Raw genomic sequence first — 15,398 nt, forward strand, 5'->3', positions numbered from 1 at the left:
TAAAATGTTGCTACCGTATTTTATACGGTAAATTACTGACAACCACAGCTGCCGGTATTTTACCGTAAATATTTTTTTTTTTTTTTTTTTTTTACAGTGTTGTGTAGTGTAGTGTACCTTTAACAAACGGAAACTGATTATAAAGTGTTACCAAAAGCTTTTGTCCTCCACATATTCAGTTTTCTCAAACCGGTTGACCTCTTGCCAGACTGGACCGAGCTTCATGATGAAGTGCGGTCAGAGTCTGTTCTTCTCCGAGACAAACGGTGGCGCATTTTACACGCAACTGGATTTAATTGGCACTAAAAGTTAAGCACAATTTGTGGAGGAGTAAAAAAAAAGTGATTTGTGAAATATAATCTTGAAAGTCTAAATTCAAATCTCATTATTTCCATCAACATGTAATGAGTAAACGTACAAGCATGCAGTTATAATAACACACAAATATACTTTAGTAATGAAGTACAATAACTCAAGCTTTCATTCATTCAGAAACTTGGCAGCTTGTGTGGTTTCAAGTTCAACACACCTCGAGTTCACAAAAGCCGTTTCTAATCCCGTGTCATTGTTGCGGGTCGATGTGCCGAACTGGTTGTCGCCGGCATTCCTCGTCCGCCATGCTAATATGCAAATCCTGCGTTGGCAAAGACAGAGGAATATGAGCATTTTTTCCTGGTCTAGTTTAACAGGCAAAACACACTGGCAATCCAAACCACACCGTCACTTCATCAGGATGAAGGATCACGAGAGCGAGTGTTATTCTTTAGGATAAACCCCTTCAGAGACATCACCTCGCTTTCAAGCGCAAGAGTTAATAACAAAACACAATATACACAAGACAAAACAAAAGTCACACCACTACAAAAATTACTTTTTTTGCCTATGAATTTTTGCCTATAGCATTAATAAATATAATCATATATATATATATATATATATATATCATCTAAAGCAGTTTCAAAACAGCGAAACAAACAATTTTTAAACATATAACATGAAGTCAAAGATCGTACATTTAAAGGTAAATTATACACAGGTTTCTTGTATACAAACAATACCGGATGCGCGCGCATCCAAGAGGCAAGACCGCTATATGTTATGCCGAGTTCTATAAATGAACATTGTAATTAACGTAGATTTCGCATTGTTTGTAAATTCTTGTTGACTCAATAATAAACTGCAATTTCAGAGTTGAATCTGTTTGCTTGTGTTTCATTTGCATATTAATATAAAATTATGTAAAACGTTAGTTAGTTGACTAGTATGAAATTGTCCAACTAAGTTTGCGAATCATAAAAACATGACATACCCTATGCATTTAGGTTAGTTTACAGCACTACAGCTCCGCGTTATCTCTGCTTCTGCCAGATATAGCCGTAAAGACTGTTGCTTTCTGCCTCTTAGATGCGCGCGCATCTATGTGATGACGTTGCACAGAAACCCGTGTATTCCAACAACGGCATCGCCATTGCATATTTAAACCAGTAATATCTTATACTAAACCTAAACTAATCTTGACTATATATCATTTGAAAGCTTACAGTCTCTAGTTTTCATATTTGGTGACTGATTTTCTAAATAAATGACAGATGAGCCGTAATTTATCAATTTGCAACAAGAATATGTTCATACTCCTGAGGCGAGTTCAGACCTTTATTTTGAAATAGTGATGAACATGAAAAATCATGAAAGAATGGTAGAAACCTCAGTTTGTTTTCATGCCAAGAGTTCAGAAGATAGCATCCATTCAATTCTTTTAGAAAAAAAACTCTGAAAATGTTTTAAATATAAAGAAAATAATAATAGATTCAGCATTAGTGATGTGGCGGCGAGCTATAATGCACATACGTGATCTTCTGTGTTTCTTAGAGGTTGAGTTCATTTCTAAATCTGCCAAACTTCCAACACTACTTCTGAATAGGATGTGTACTTCATAAATTGTATGAAAATTGTAAAAATAATGGTTCAGACTCAAACCACATATGGAGATGGAGGCGCCCTTATATGGGCAGTGATGTCCACTAGTGGAGAAGTGTGGTACTGCGCCCGAACTAAATCTCACTGAACGCTCATCTTCTGAGATATCAACCTAACATTTAAAACACAACTTATTCAGATTTTTGCCTTTGATTTTTTTTGTGTGCATTTTTAGTCCACCAGGTTTTAAAAATATATATTTTATATAAAATATGAATAATTAAATTTTTAACGTTGTACATTTTGATAAACTTATATAACTTTTTTTCTGTTTAACTTTCTTAATTTATTTCACTTCTACAAAATGTCTTCTTTAAAACAAGACCAATCTTACATCTATATTCCAACGCATTCTTGAATTACAACCATTTAAGTTCGAAATGTGCATTTTCATGTCTATTAAAAAAAAGCGGGTGCCGCTTAAACCTAAATGCTTTCTTCCAGAAACTTTCTTAACTAAATGGGTAAGAAAACAGTTATGTGAAGAATGTCTTAAATGATACAACATCAAATACTGTCTCCAATAATTAGGGATAAAACAAAGATAAAATGAGAGAATGAAAGCTGCAGATCCACACTTCTAGAGCCGACACTGGGAGAGGATTGGGAAAACTCCTGGCGCACATTAGAAGGTTTAACAGCAGAAGCGCGCTGACCTCAGAAACCCTGGACACTGCAGTGGAGAAGCCGTCGGGTCAGAGGTCGAACACAAGCAGACGCCGCCTGTAGATCATTCACTGTCCTCCTCTCCGGTGTCACTAATTGACCAGATAACACGGTGTTACTGTCTAACCTTATTTGTAAAAAGTTGACTTTGCCCTGAAATCATGAATTTTACGAGAACATTCCCCGGGTCATAAAATAAAATAATCCTATTTTTGGTACCAAAATGTTTTTATGCATATTTTGCCTCATTACTGCAATGCAAAATGAACTAATAATTAATTAAATCAAAAATAAATTGTATTGTATTACTTTAGTATGCACAGATTTTTTTTTTTGTATAATTATATTTATTTGCAAAGAACATTTTTTTTTACAGTATCTGGCATTCTTTTAATTATTATACATGTGAAACTGGAAACATGAGAATATGGTGCAAAAGTTCATTTATTTCAGTAATTCAACTTAAAAGTTAAAACTAATATATTATATAGACTCATTACATGCAAAGTGAGATATTTCAAGCCTTTATTTGTTATAATTTTGATGATTATGGCTTACAGCTTATGAAAACCTTTTCACAATATTCTAATTTTGAGCCATAATCATCAAAATTATAACAAATAAAGGCTTGAAATATCTCACTTTGCATGTAATGAGTCTATATAATATATTAGCTTCACCTTTTAAGTTGAATTACTGAAATAAATGAACTTTTGTGCGATATTCTAATGTTTCCAGTTCCTGTAGTGTGATAAAGAAACGCTATCGTCAGTGATATATAATGTGTTTAATTAAGGGGAAATAATGGCCCTTAAATCAGACAGGCTGGATATGATCTTTATATCTTTTGAATGTGGCGTGAAATATGACCAGACAACTCTTGCCATGTTTCACACTCCAGAATGTTGAATTGAAAGTAAAGCACATTAGAAGTTGCCACATTAGTTTCATTGTCCGGCTGATAATGAAGCACAAGCACTTCTCCGGCTCTGAGTGACCGCGCTAGGGGCCACAAAGCTCTCGGTGTGGGGCCGCGGGTTTAAGAGGATCCGTCTCCATCTATACAGCTCCGCTCGACTGGAGGAAACACGCTCGCCTCGACCCCAACGCTCCCAGACTCATAAACCAAACCTGAGACTAACAAATCTATTGTGTCTGTGTCCTTTGCACTTCTGTCCCACAATGCTCCTCTGTTGAGAGGTGGTCCCGGGAGAGCATGCATGTGAAGCCTATATCACAGGGTTCATATAACAGTCTCGAGCATTCCTCTCTCTGTTCACGCCGCCGATCCGGTTCCAGACTGGAGGAACGAAAGAGAGAACGGCATGAGAACAACAGAGTCAAAGAGAAAGAGAGAAAGAGAAAGAGAAAGAGAAAGAGAGAGAGAGAGAGAGAGAGAGAGAGAGAGAGAGAGAGAGAGAGAGAGAGAGAGAGAGAGAGAGAGAGAGAGAGAGAGAGAGAGAGAGAGAGAGAGAGAGAGAGAGAGAGATGTTAGGTTAAGAGAAGAGAGGAAAATCACTATTATTGACCAGATGTTGCTCTTCTGTCGCTCAGGAGACGTGATGTTTAAATGAAGAACTATGATGGTCTCACATGTTTTGGAACTTGAAATAAAATTACGCATTAAAAAAAATTACCTTTTTTTTTAGGACCATTATGTTTTTTTCATACATAAAATATTTGAGTAAACTCAAATTCTCCTTATCGCAATGCATAATAATAAATGATAAATAAATACATTTCAGTATGAAGTCTGTAATACTAAATAATAATAATAATCATGAGATGTTTAAATAAAGTACCAAACATTGTCTAAATTTCTTCTAAAATCTGAAATGCAATGAAATTAATTTAAAAAAATTCTACTTGATTTTGGGACCATCACATTTTTTTCTCATACAAATTTAGCATTAATTAATTATAATAATTAAATACATCTCAGTATAAAGCCAGTAATACTAAAAAGAAAACAATATGAACCATTAGATAGATGTTTAACATTGTGTAAATTATTTATTCTAAAACTTGAAATACCGGTAGTATAAAAATAACTTGCATAAAAAAAAAATAAAAAAAAATGAAGCTTGATTTTAGGACCATTATTTTTTTTCATAACTAGTATTTTCCCCTCAAGTTCTCCCGTAATAATCAAGAAAGTAAATAAATAAAACATTGTGTGTGAATGGATTTTTTGTAACTCCATCATGACTAAAGAAGTTAAAACAAATGACTGGCATACAATGTTTTAGTATAAAATCCAGTAATACTAAATAGTACACTGTAAATATATATATATATATATATATATATATATATATAATATATATATAGTTAGTTTAACTTTAAAAAAGTAAGTTACCTGATTGCCTTAAAATGTTGAGTTCATTGAAATAAAAAATGTGAGTTAATACAATGAAGGAGATTGGTTATATTAAGAGAAACTCAAAATATGATGTTTTCTGAACCACATTAATAAGTTGATTTGACAAAAGATAAAAAGTTGTGATAAATCATGCAAATATTTTTTTTACAGTGTAATATTCATTAGATGTCTAAATGAAGTACCAACCTTGTCCCGATGGTTTCTCCCAGAAGATCCGCGATCAAATGGAAACAAACTAATATTTGACACACAAAACTTGATGAGAAATGTTTGAGTTCGTTCTGAGATCTTTGAGGATTGCTGATGTTTTCCAGGAGAAACGGCACACACCTGGAGTTACATCCGGACAGCTCAATATTATTTTAACAAAACTAGAAAGAGATTATCGTGATTGAATGTAACGTTCACATGATGACGTGTTGAACATGCATTGATGACCAGAGGTCAAGCTCCAGACCTGTACATGGAAAACTGTGTCACATGACCTTATTATGTTTCATCATGTGCATTTTGGTGCAAAAAAATGTCTCAACTTTTGACAGTCTCACCAAATAATGATACAAGAAAGATTATGGCCGACAATCGGTTCATTTGGCAAATCAGAAATGGAGATAATGTTGCATAATGCATAAAACTGTGGTGTCATCCAGGTACTTTGTGCATGCAAAAAAAACAAAACAAATGTTGTGCACAATATGCATGCAAAAAAAAAATATATATATATATATTTTTTTTTTTGTGCACAATATGCATGCAATTTTTTTTTTTAAAGTGCACAATATGCATGCAAAAAAAGAAGAAGGAAAAAAGCAGTACGGTCGGATGCCATTCCAGGCATAGCACTGATTCGGGAGTGTCATTCGAGTTACTTTGACCTCTAACCGCTTTAATTGTTACTCTATTCTAAGATTATGTTCAACTAAAGCACCATTCACAATCCAAACTCTTCACTAGCCCGCAGATCTGAGCTTTACACATGAATCTTCATCTCTGGAGTTTGAACTGGTTCTGGTGAACTGGGTCAGTCACTGCATGAACCTCAGCACTGATCTCCAAACCTCTATTTCTGCTGCAATCCAGTCCGACCTCCCCTATAAAACTAGATATTACTCATATAGTGCATGTAGGGAAATATAACATCTACAGGAGAAACTGGAAACATGAGAATATGGTGCAAAAGTTCATTTATTTCAGTAATTCAACTTAAAAGGTGAAACTAATATATTATATAGACTCATTACATGCAAAGTGAGATATTTCAAGCCTTTATTTGTTATAATTGTGATGATTATGGCTCAAAATGAGAATATTGTGAAAAGATTTTCATAAGCTGTAAGCCATAATCATCAAAATTATAACCAATAAAGGCTTGAAATATCTCACTGTGCATGTAATGAGTCTATATAATATATTAGTTTCACGTTTTAAGTTGAATTACTGAAATAAATGAACTTTTGCACCATATTATCATGTTTCCAGTTTCATCTGTAGTTATTAATAGTGCATGTAGGGAAATATAATATACGTCTGACAAAGTGAGAAAGAGAAAAGCTGTTTCTTTGAGCCGTCGGTCGGTTTAGACTCTGACTGGTGACAACACTGTAATCCCATTAACAAGTTGATGTTGTAATTCTTTTAAGAAACGGAGTCTGGAAATAACTGCGAACGAAGGCTTCTTAAAGCCGAGTCTGGCCTGGTGTTCAGAGTCAGGTTCACACCGCATCGCACGACTCTCTCCAGCTCGACTGAACTCGCGCTCCTGTTGACTTCCAGTATTAAAACAGGTTCTGTCTCTTTAAGAGCGCCGAGAGTCAGAGGATTTGTGTCACTGGCTTATTAACTCCAGTAATACTTTCATGGTTTAATATTTCCAAACCTCAGTGTCCAGAAATATTTCACTCTTCAACTGTGGAAGAGAAACGGCGTTCTTACAATCGTGTTGCAAATGTGAACGTTTGCATGAAACTTGATTTTAACAAGCAGTTTTTAAGCTTTAATTGAAAAGAAACACGCATTTACAATATGAGTGATGCTGATTGGTCAATACAGTGTTAAAAGTGGATTATATCACAGCAACAATACAGTAAAACAGTGGAATAACATTACAGTGTAAATCTGCAGTTTTATATGTGAATATATAAAGTGTCATTTATTCAAAAGCTGAATGTTCAGCATCATTCCTCCAGTCTTCAGTGTCACATGACCCTTCAGAAATCAGTGTAATATGAGGATTATCAATGTTTAACAACAGCATTTATTTGAAATAGAAATATTTTGTAGCATTATACATGTTAAATGTCACTTTTGATCAATGTAATGCATCCTTGCTGAATAAAAATATTTATTTATTTTTTAACCCATCGGTGCTCCTCGCGTGACTGTCAAATTCAATGTAATATTTTTTAAATATATTTTTAGGGGATTTTATGGTACTAAATTACATTTATGCAGTAATTACAATCAATGTATTAACTTTGTTTGAGCATAGAATGAAATTTCTAACCTAAACTCGTGAGTCAGTTTGGCATCTTATTAAAGACGATACTTGGAGAATTATTGCTGAAAACTATTTACAATTTATATTTGAAATATATATTTTCCAAAACATGTTTAACTCTAAATCAAAGCCATAAATCTAAACAAATTTGAGGTTTATATATTAAAAAAAAATTGCTTTTTTGACCGCGAGGAGCACAAGCGTGACTTTATTTTTAGGATTAGGACATTTTATCCTTTTCATATTAATGATTTTTTATTTTTTATTCGCTCACAAACCTTTACCAAATTTTGTACGATACCAATGGTATTGCACACAAAAAAACAACTAAACTAAACGTAACCCCATAAGACACACACTTGAACAGCAGAGTAAACCAACCATAGTTCAACCAACCACAGGTCAGAAACGGCCGCGTCCCGTCAGTGACACAAGAAAACAAAATGGCAACACAACTTTGACAGTGTTTGAATGTCAGTAAAGAAGTCTTCTAGAAATCACCGGATCATTTTACACCCCGCTCACGGATGCACTTCTTTTGCTAACATCTCAATGTTTATAATGAACAGTTGCAATGTTTGCGTGACGTCACACACCCATAACACACCTTTGCCCAAATTGAAAGGAAAACAGTAGAAATACACTTAATCAATTAATTAAAGAGTTAGTTCAGCTGAACATGTAAACTCTGTCAGTAATGACTCTCCTCATGTTGTTCCCGTCAGACTCTCCTTCATCTTCGGGACACAGATGAAGATATTAGTGATTAAATCTGAGAGTGTCTCACTCCTCCAGAGGCTTCTGTTGTGATTGAAACTTGCCGGCCCAGAAAGTTAGTAAAGACGATGTTTAAAATAGTCCGACAGAAAGTCCAAGATGTTATTATCCGCGGCCCGAAAGGCTGTCATCACTAGACTTTGGCTCAAATCGAACATCCCAGATCTACAGCAATGGACAAGTTTAATTCAAAGCATTTTTATAATGGAAGAATTAACCAACACTGTAAGGTTAAGAGAATCATCATTTAAGGAAAAGTGGAGAAAATGGACCCTAGAATCTGCAGAACTGTTCTTCCCGATACAACTGTACACTGTGTGTTAACTTTGTGCGATTCTACTGATTGGGTTTCTGGTAAACTTGTGCAAAAGATGGAAGAAGTATTGTAAATATAAGGTTTATTGATCAGTGATTCCGATGTTTACAACTAGACTTATTTTTGTTTCAATTGTACTAGTTAACTCCTCCTTGGCCTCCTTTGATTTTGTTCAATGTGTGTTTTTCTTTTTGTTGTTGTTGTTGTCATAAAACTCCAATAAAAATGAAAGTATATATAAAATAAAATAAATAGTCCTCCAAGTGACTACAGCGGCTCAACCGTAAACGGATAGTTCGGAGTAATTTCAACCTAGGGTCGTCTGCACCATGACCTCGAGCCAAACTCGGACATTATTAAAGTTAGAGATTACTCAGAGATATCAGCCGAATGGTTTAGTGCGGGCGCTAATGGATCCGAAGTTTGTATCTGGTAAATTACCGGACTAATAATGCCCGGAATGGCACCAAACTTATACAGTATTACAAATAGGTTCTGTACTCATAACACGAGGCATTGGAAAGTTTATAAGTACATCAGGAGTTTATTTAAAGTCCACATGACATCAAAATTGACCATATTTACTTTGTTTGCCTAAATTGTGGTGAACAATTCATCCATGCAAGTCAATCCACACCAAAAAATGTTTTGGCTTCATAATCTTAAATCAAAATCTGAATATGCCCCTCCCCCCTCTGCATTGGAGGACCTTCCCTGATGACGTCGGTTTGACGGTTCTGCTTAACATCCGTAGCCACGCCCCTCCAACTGACAGTAGACCGGCTGAATGAAACGCCTACTTTTCTAGATCCAATCAGGTGCTAGTTGGGGAAAAAAGCCACGCCCACTATTTGTCCTCATTTAGTATTCCGTTTCTCTCGGAAATACGTCACAACACTGAGATAAAGTCGGTTGCAAGATCCGGTTCACGCGGACTTTAAATAACACTTGCCTGATGGCGTATGCTACCGCTAACCCGGACGTCGAGGTCACTTCCGTGATTTGAGAAAAGCCTGTAAAAGTCCTGACAGAAAGCGATGCGTAAGGATGTGGTGTAAACACACGTGAGTTTTGCAAAGGACTTTTACGGCCCTCGAGTGAGTTCACGTAGTGTAACAGCGCAGCGCTTCAGAACGGAGGCTCACTATTGGCCGACGCTGGTCATGTGTGTGATGCTGGCCAATAGTGAGCCTCCGTTCTGACGTACACCCCAGAAGCGCTGCGCTGTTACACTACGTGAACTCACTCAGAGACACACATAGAAGAACATCAAGAGTTCAATAAAGTCCTTATTTTTAGTATTCTCATCGCTTGTTAAACTTCAGGTTGAGCCGCTGTCGTCACTCAGACTATTTTAAACATTGTCTTTACTAACTTTCTGGGCCGGCAAGTTTCAATCACAACAGAAGCCTCTGGAGGAGTGAGGCACTCTCAGATTTAATCACTAATATCTTCATTTGTGTCCCGAAGATGAAGGAGAGTCTGACGGGGAACAACATGAGGAGAGTCATTACTGACAGAGTTTACATGTTCAGCTGAACTAACCCTTTAAGAGAAGTCTCCGCTGCACATCTAATAACTCCGTCATCTTTCGTCATATATTACGATACAGCGAGTGCATAAATGCTATTGAGGAATTTAAACATTTCCACTCTCACTGCTTATTTCACAGCCTATAATTATGTAGGCAACACAAGTTGTGCTAGTTCTGCAGTGTGTGTGTGTTTTCTAGGCCAGTTCTCATCACACATCTAACCTAATTTGTCGGCACTAATCAGTAAAATGTAGAAGTACAAGCGCAGCTATTCAGAGATGGTCTCCACATCACATGCTATGAATTATTTATGTATGCAAATGCAGAGCTTCAACATGCATACGATAAACCCCTCCCCAACACACACACACACACACACACGTCAAGTTTTCTGAAGCAATGACATTTTCTGAGTCCGTTCTTCATGATTTGTGGATAAGATCCGAATGTTTTGGCGTTGTTATTCTGAGCGGGTCTTTGGCTACGGATGAGATGTTGTTCATAGTGTCTTTTGTAATGTGAAAAATGATATCGGCCCACCGCAGAGGTCTCGGTTTCAGGCGGATGCTATCGACTTACTGTGTGTGCGCTTCACTGGCTACGACAAATGAAGCTGGAGGGATGGCACAGCGGTCCGATGTTTGCTGATAAGAGACGCAATCTCCCTGACTTCAGTCCTCACGAAGCGTCAGCGCTCTAACTCTGAGCTACTCCTGTCCTGTCCTGTCCTGTCTGGCCTATGAAATAACACAGAAAACACTTCAAAATAGGTGAGCGACAGATGGCAGACGGCACACTTAAACCCTGTGCTAAATATTAACTAGAAGCTACGGTTCGTGTGTCCGAACTGTGTGCAAACAGCAGCTTGTCAGACCTCATGTTTGATTAAGGTTTAGGGGGTTTATGCTTTTATACTCTTAAAGGAACACTCCACTTTTTATGTAAATAGGCTAATTTTCCAGTTCCCCTAGAGTTAAACTGTTGAGTTTTACCGTTTTCGAATCCATTCAGCCGATCTCCGGGTCTGGCGGTAGCACTTTTAGCATAGCTTAGCATAGATCATTGAATCTGATTAGACCGTTCTGATTAGAAAATCACAACTTTTCATTTTCCGTCGGTCTTAGTACACGATGTTCTACAGAAGAGTCAAGTTTTAAATAGGAAAAATATCGAAACTCTTTGGTCATATTTTTGAGAGAGATGCTAACGGTCTAATCAGATTCAATGATCTATGCTAAGCTATGCTAAAAGTGCTACCGCCAGACCCGGAGATCGGCTGAATGGATTCGAAAACGGTAAAACTCAACAGTTTAACTCTATGGGAGATGGAGAATGAGCTTATTTACATAAAAAGTGAAGTGTTCCTTTAAAGGGATCGTTCACACAAACATTAAAGTTCCCCCAAATCTGGGAGACTCTTACTTTCTTCTGTGGACCACAAACAAACTTATTTACATTTTTGTCTCTGTGTTTTATCCATACAAAGTCAATGGGGTCCAAAATGATGACAAAACCAGTTGAAATATTTTTTTTTTCTTCTGCAAAACAAAGTCATACAGATTTGGAACAACATGAGAGTGAATAAATGACAGAATTTTCATTTGTGGTTGAACCGTCACTTTAAAGCTGATGCACACACTTCTTCAATGGTAAAAAACAGTTCTCAAATTCCAGTTTAACTTGAGAAGTAAACGATGACCAAGTGAATCTTGGGGTTCGTTTACACGACAATGATGCACTTAAAGCGGAAAAGTTTGTTCTTTGAGTTTTTCGCATACAGACGAGGACAATGTTGTCGAAACGATCCCGTTCACGAAGATCCGACTGAACACGTAACACTCGTGCGCATGACGTCACCATGTCCACAGATTTGCATTTTTGTAGTTTACACAGAGACGATAACGGTATCGTTTTCAGAAACTTGCACTTTGAAACTGGTTTCCTAAAGTTTGTGTTTGCAGGCCCCCGAAAAACACCAGTCATGTAAATGAACAGCCAAAAAACCTAAAAAGTTTCATGTTCTTAGTTGAAAAGGTGTTGTGTAAACTGCCCCTGATCAAGTCCAGGTCACATTTCGATGGAAGCTTGTTTCCGCCACAGAATAAAACATTTTAAAAGATAAATGCGACTTTATATCTCCCAATTGTGTGTTATAAAGTCAGTATTGCAAGTTTATATCTCACAATACTGACTTAATAACACAATTGGGAGATATAAACTCGCATTACTGACTTTATAACACAATTGGGAGATATAAAGTCAGAATTGCATGATATGAAGTCATAATTGCGAGTTTATATCTCACAATTGTGTTATAAAGTCAGTATTGCGAGTTTATATCTCACAATTGCGAGTTTATATCACAGAAATATGACTTTATATCACGCAATTGTGAGAAAAAAAGTCAGAATTGTGCGATAAAAAGTCGCAATTACCTTTTATATTTTTAATTCTGTGGCGGAAACAAGCTTGCATACATTTCACCCCAAAATCAAACGGTTCAAAAGTTCAAAAAATTGAAATCAAAAGTTTTAAATAAAGAAAATTAATTGTATTTCAGGTTCATTGAGATCATATGTACAGCACTGCATATGTAAATTGTCCCACTGAATTGAATGAAGCAACAAATGAATTCAGGAACGGTTCACACACACACACACACACACACACACATTGCTCCGCTTTCACACTCAGCAGCTTTAAGCCAATCAGAAACACATGACGCACTGAGCTTTGAACAAAAGAGTAGCGCTTTTATAATTATTAATATCAAGTCCTTTACAAATAGTCACTGTGTACAGCAGCCGTTTGCATGGCCAGGTTCACAGAATTCATCACATGTTCTGCAAGCCCTTACAGATCCGTCTCCCATGAGAGACACAGGCAGATCTTCGTCAGATATGTTCTTTAATCTCATCAGAGATCAGATCAGTCTTAGAATTAAAAACATCTTTGAGACCAAACACACAAATGCATCAGTACCGGATGAGTGGTTTCCTTTAGACTGGCATGAAGTAGTGCATATCGAGCGCAGTGAACACAGTACAGACGTGCATCATTGATGCCGATGCTCATCGAGTGAATCTCACGCCAGCTCGAGTCCAGCTCACACTCCCACGGAAGCTTGTGTCCGCATCAGAATAAAACCGTTTAAAAGATAATGAGACTTTATCTCACAATTGTGTTTATATCTCACAATTCTGACATCTTTGCTCTGAATTCTGAGATATAAACTTGCAATTGGGAGTCATAAAGTCCAATTCTGAGAGAAAAAAAAAGATTATATTCCAATTCTAGTCTAATAATCTCAATTCTATTTATTTTTCTCAGAATCAGAAAGTCAGAATTCTGAGATATAAACATGATATTCTGAGAAAAAAAAGAATAGAATTGGAATATAATTTTTTCCCCCTTAGAATTGGACTTTATATCACGCAATTCTGAGATAAAAAGTCAGAATTGTGAGATTTTTTTTTAAAAAAAAGGCGGAAACAAACTTCCATGCATTCCACCCCAAAATCTGGGAATTTTTCTTTTATCATACATTTTGCATAAAGAAAATGAAGTCTATTGAAGGATCATTTAGACTTTTTTGCATTGTGACATTTTCATGAAGATTATACACACACCGAAACGTGTTCAACTTTTGAGTTGAGTTTTCATTGATTCTAATTACAGTCATTTTTAGTCATCAAACTAAAGACAGATAAAAAAATTAAAATAAACTACTTTTTCATAACAGTAAAAAGAACTAAAGGGGTGTATTTTCCATGCAAAAAAAATTCACAATGCAAAATATTTTTTATTTTAGGATGAAATATTCTGAGATTCACTCTATTAGCATCTCCTATAAGCTGTTAATATTGATGCTTCTGAAAAGGTACTACAAACCACATGTCTTTTTTTTCTTCAATTAGGGTTGTTTACTAGTGGATAACGAGATGATAATGATAATTACCTGCATAGGAGAGAACATCATGTGGCATTTATACTGTTCTACACAATGCTAGAAGTGCTATTAGCAGAAGAGTAAGAGCCGTAAACCTGTTCTAGTCCTGATCTAAGTGTGTGTGTGTGTGTGTTGCCATAAAGAGCACTAATTGTTTGTTTTGTTTTGCTATGAGGAAAGGTTTGCGTGCGAGTGTGTGTCAGTCTCTTGCACGGGGCGGTTGATAATATTGTTGCGTCGGTCGAGAGCGTCGAGGTTGTCCGTCTCCTCCTCTTCGAAATTCAAGGGAATTCTCATAGTAAATGTCTTCGTCATCCTGTAAAGAAGTTACCAGGACATGAGTGACTAATGTTACTAATAAACGCAAGTCTAAGTGCATCAGTCATGGCAAACAATGACAGACTGGATCTTTAAAGAAATACAACACAGCCAAAATTTGAATTTGGGGATTTGGAACGTGTGTCTTTAATGCATATGAACATGTTAGCATTTAAAACGTCTGTTCCAAAACTTGCTGCCTACATAGGGAACTGTCTACCAAGGCAGCGTACAAACTGAAATCAGACTTGGAAAAGGTTCTGAAACTCACATGAAGCGTTGAGTTTTTACATTAGCATGATATCACAATGCTTTAATACAGGGGTTTTCAAACTAGGGTCAGTTAACAGTGTGAAATAACAACAAGAAGCAAAACACTGGAGGATATGCTGCTTTGTATGACTCTTCTTCGACTAATGCACATCACTGCGTAACTGTGCACATCGCCACCTAGTGGAGCTTCGGCCTCGTCATTCACCGTGCGCTGTTGTACACGCACGCACGCGGCTCAAAAATTGGGTTGCATGTGGGCTTGAACCGTCCCGATGACGGACGTGCGCGGGCGGCCGAAGTTTACTTTGGGTTTAAAGTGTCTCAGGTGATCTGATGCTTACCCACACATCCGTGTGCAGAGGTTTGATATTGTGAAGCAGAACTTCTTCGCAGTTTCCGTAGTCGCTGAACACGACCACAGCCGTCGAGCCCGAGGGGTGGACCGCGTCGATCCTCGCCCGGTAAAACTGACACGGAAATGCAGGATGTCACACACGTGCACAACACGGAATATGCAACACAAGCGTTTAACAATTAGTGCTGGGCAACGATTCATCAAATCCCAAATAAAAGTTTGTGCTTGCATAATATATGGTGTGTGTGTACTGTGTATTATTATTTTGTATATGTATATATTCAAGAAATATTTTTTCTAATATAAATGTATTGTGTATACATATATATATAAAATATTAGGGCTGTCAAAAG

The 15,398-nt window shown here is 36.7% G+C and overlaps 1 protein-coding gene across 2 annotated transcripts in view; it reads right to left on the reverse strand.

Annotated features, from left to right (window-relative positions):
• Window positions 1–10,441: 10,441 nt before the first annotated feature.
• The window catches only part of tdrd3 (tudor domain containing 3), a 39,154-nt gene continuing 34,197 nt past the window's right edge, over window positions 10,442–15,398 (reverse strand). The window contains exons 12-13 of one of the 2 annotated variants that reach the window (XM_079597846.1): window positions 15,032–15,157; window positions 10,442–10,887 (exon numbers count right to left, since the gene is read on the reverse strand). In XM_079597846.1, coding sequence (XP_079453972.1) covers window positions 10,858–10,887; window positions 15,032–15,157 — 156 coding nt within the window. In that variant the 3' untranslated portion in view covers window positions 10,442–10,857. Of the gene's footprint in view, window positions 10,888–12,885; window positions 14,416–15,031; window positions 15,158–15,398 lie in introns of those variants that run through there. The other variant, XM_079597845.1, reaches the window with a different exon arrangement.

The sequence above is a fragment of the Phoxinus phoxinus genome (assembly GCF_949152265.1).
Source record: "Phoxinus phoxinus genome assembly, chromosome: 22".
NCBI classification, from domain to species: Eukaryota; Metazoa; Chordata; class Actinopteri; order Cypriniformes; family Leuciscidae; genus Phoxinus; species Phoxinus phoxinus.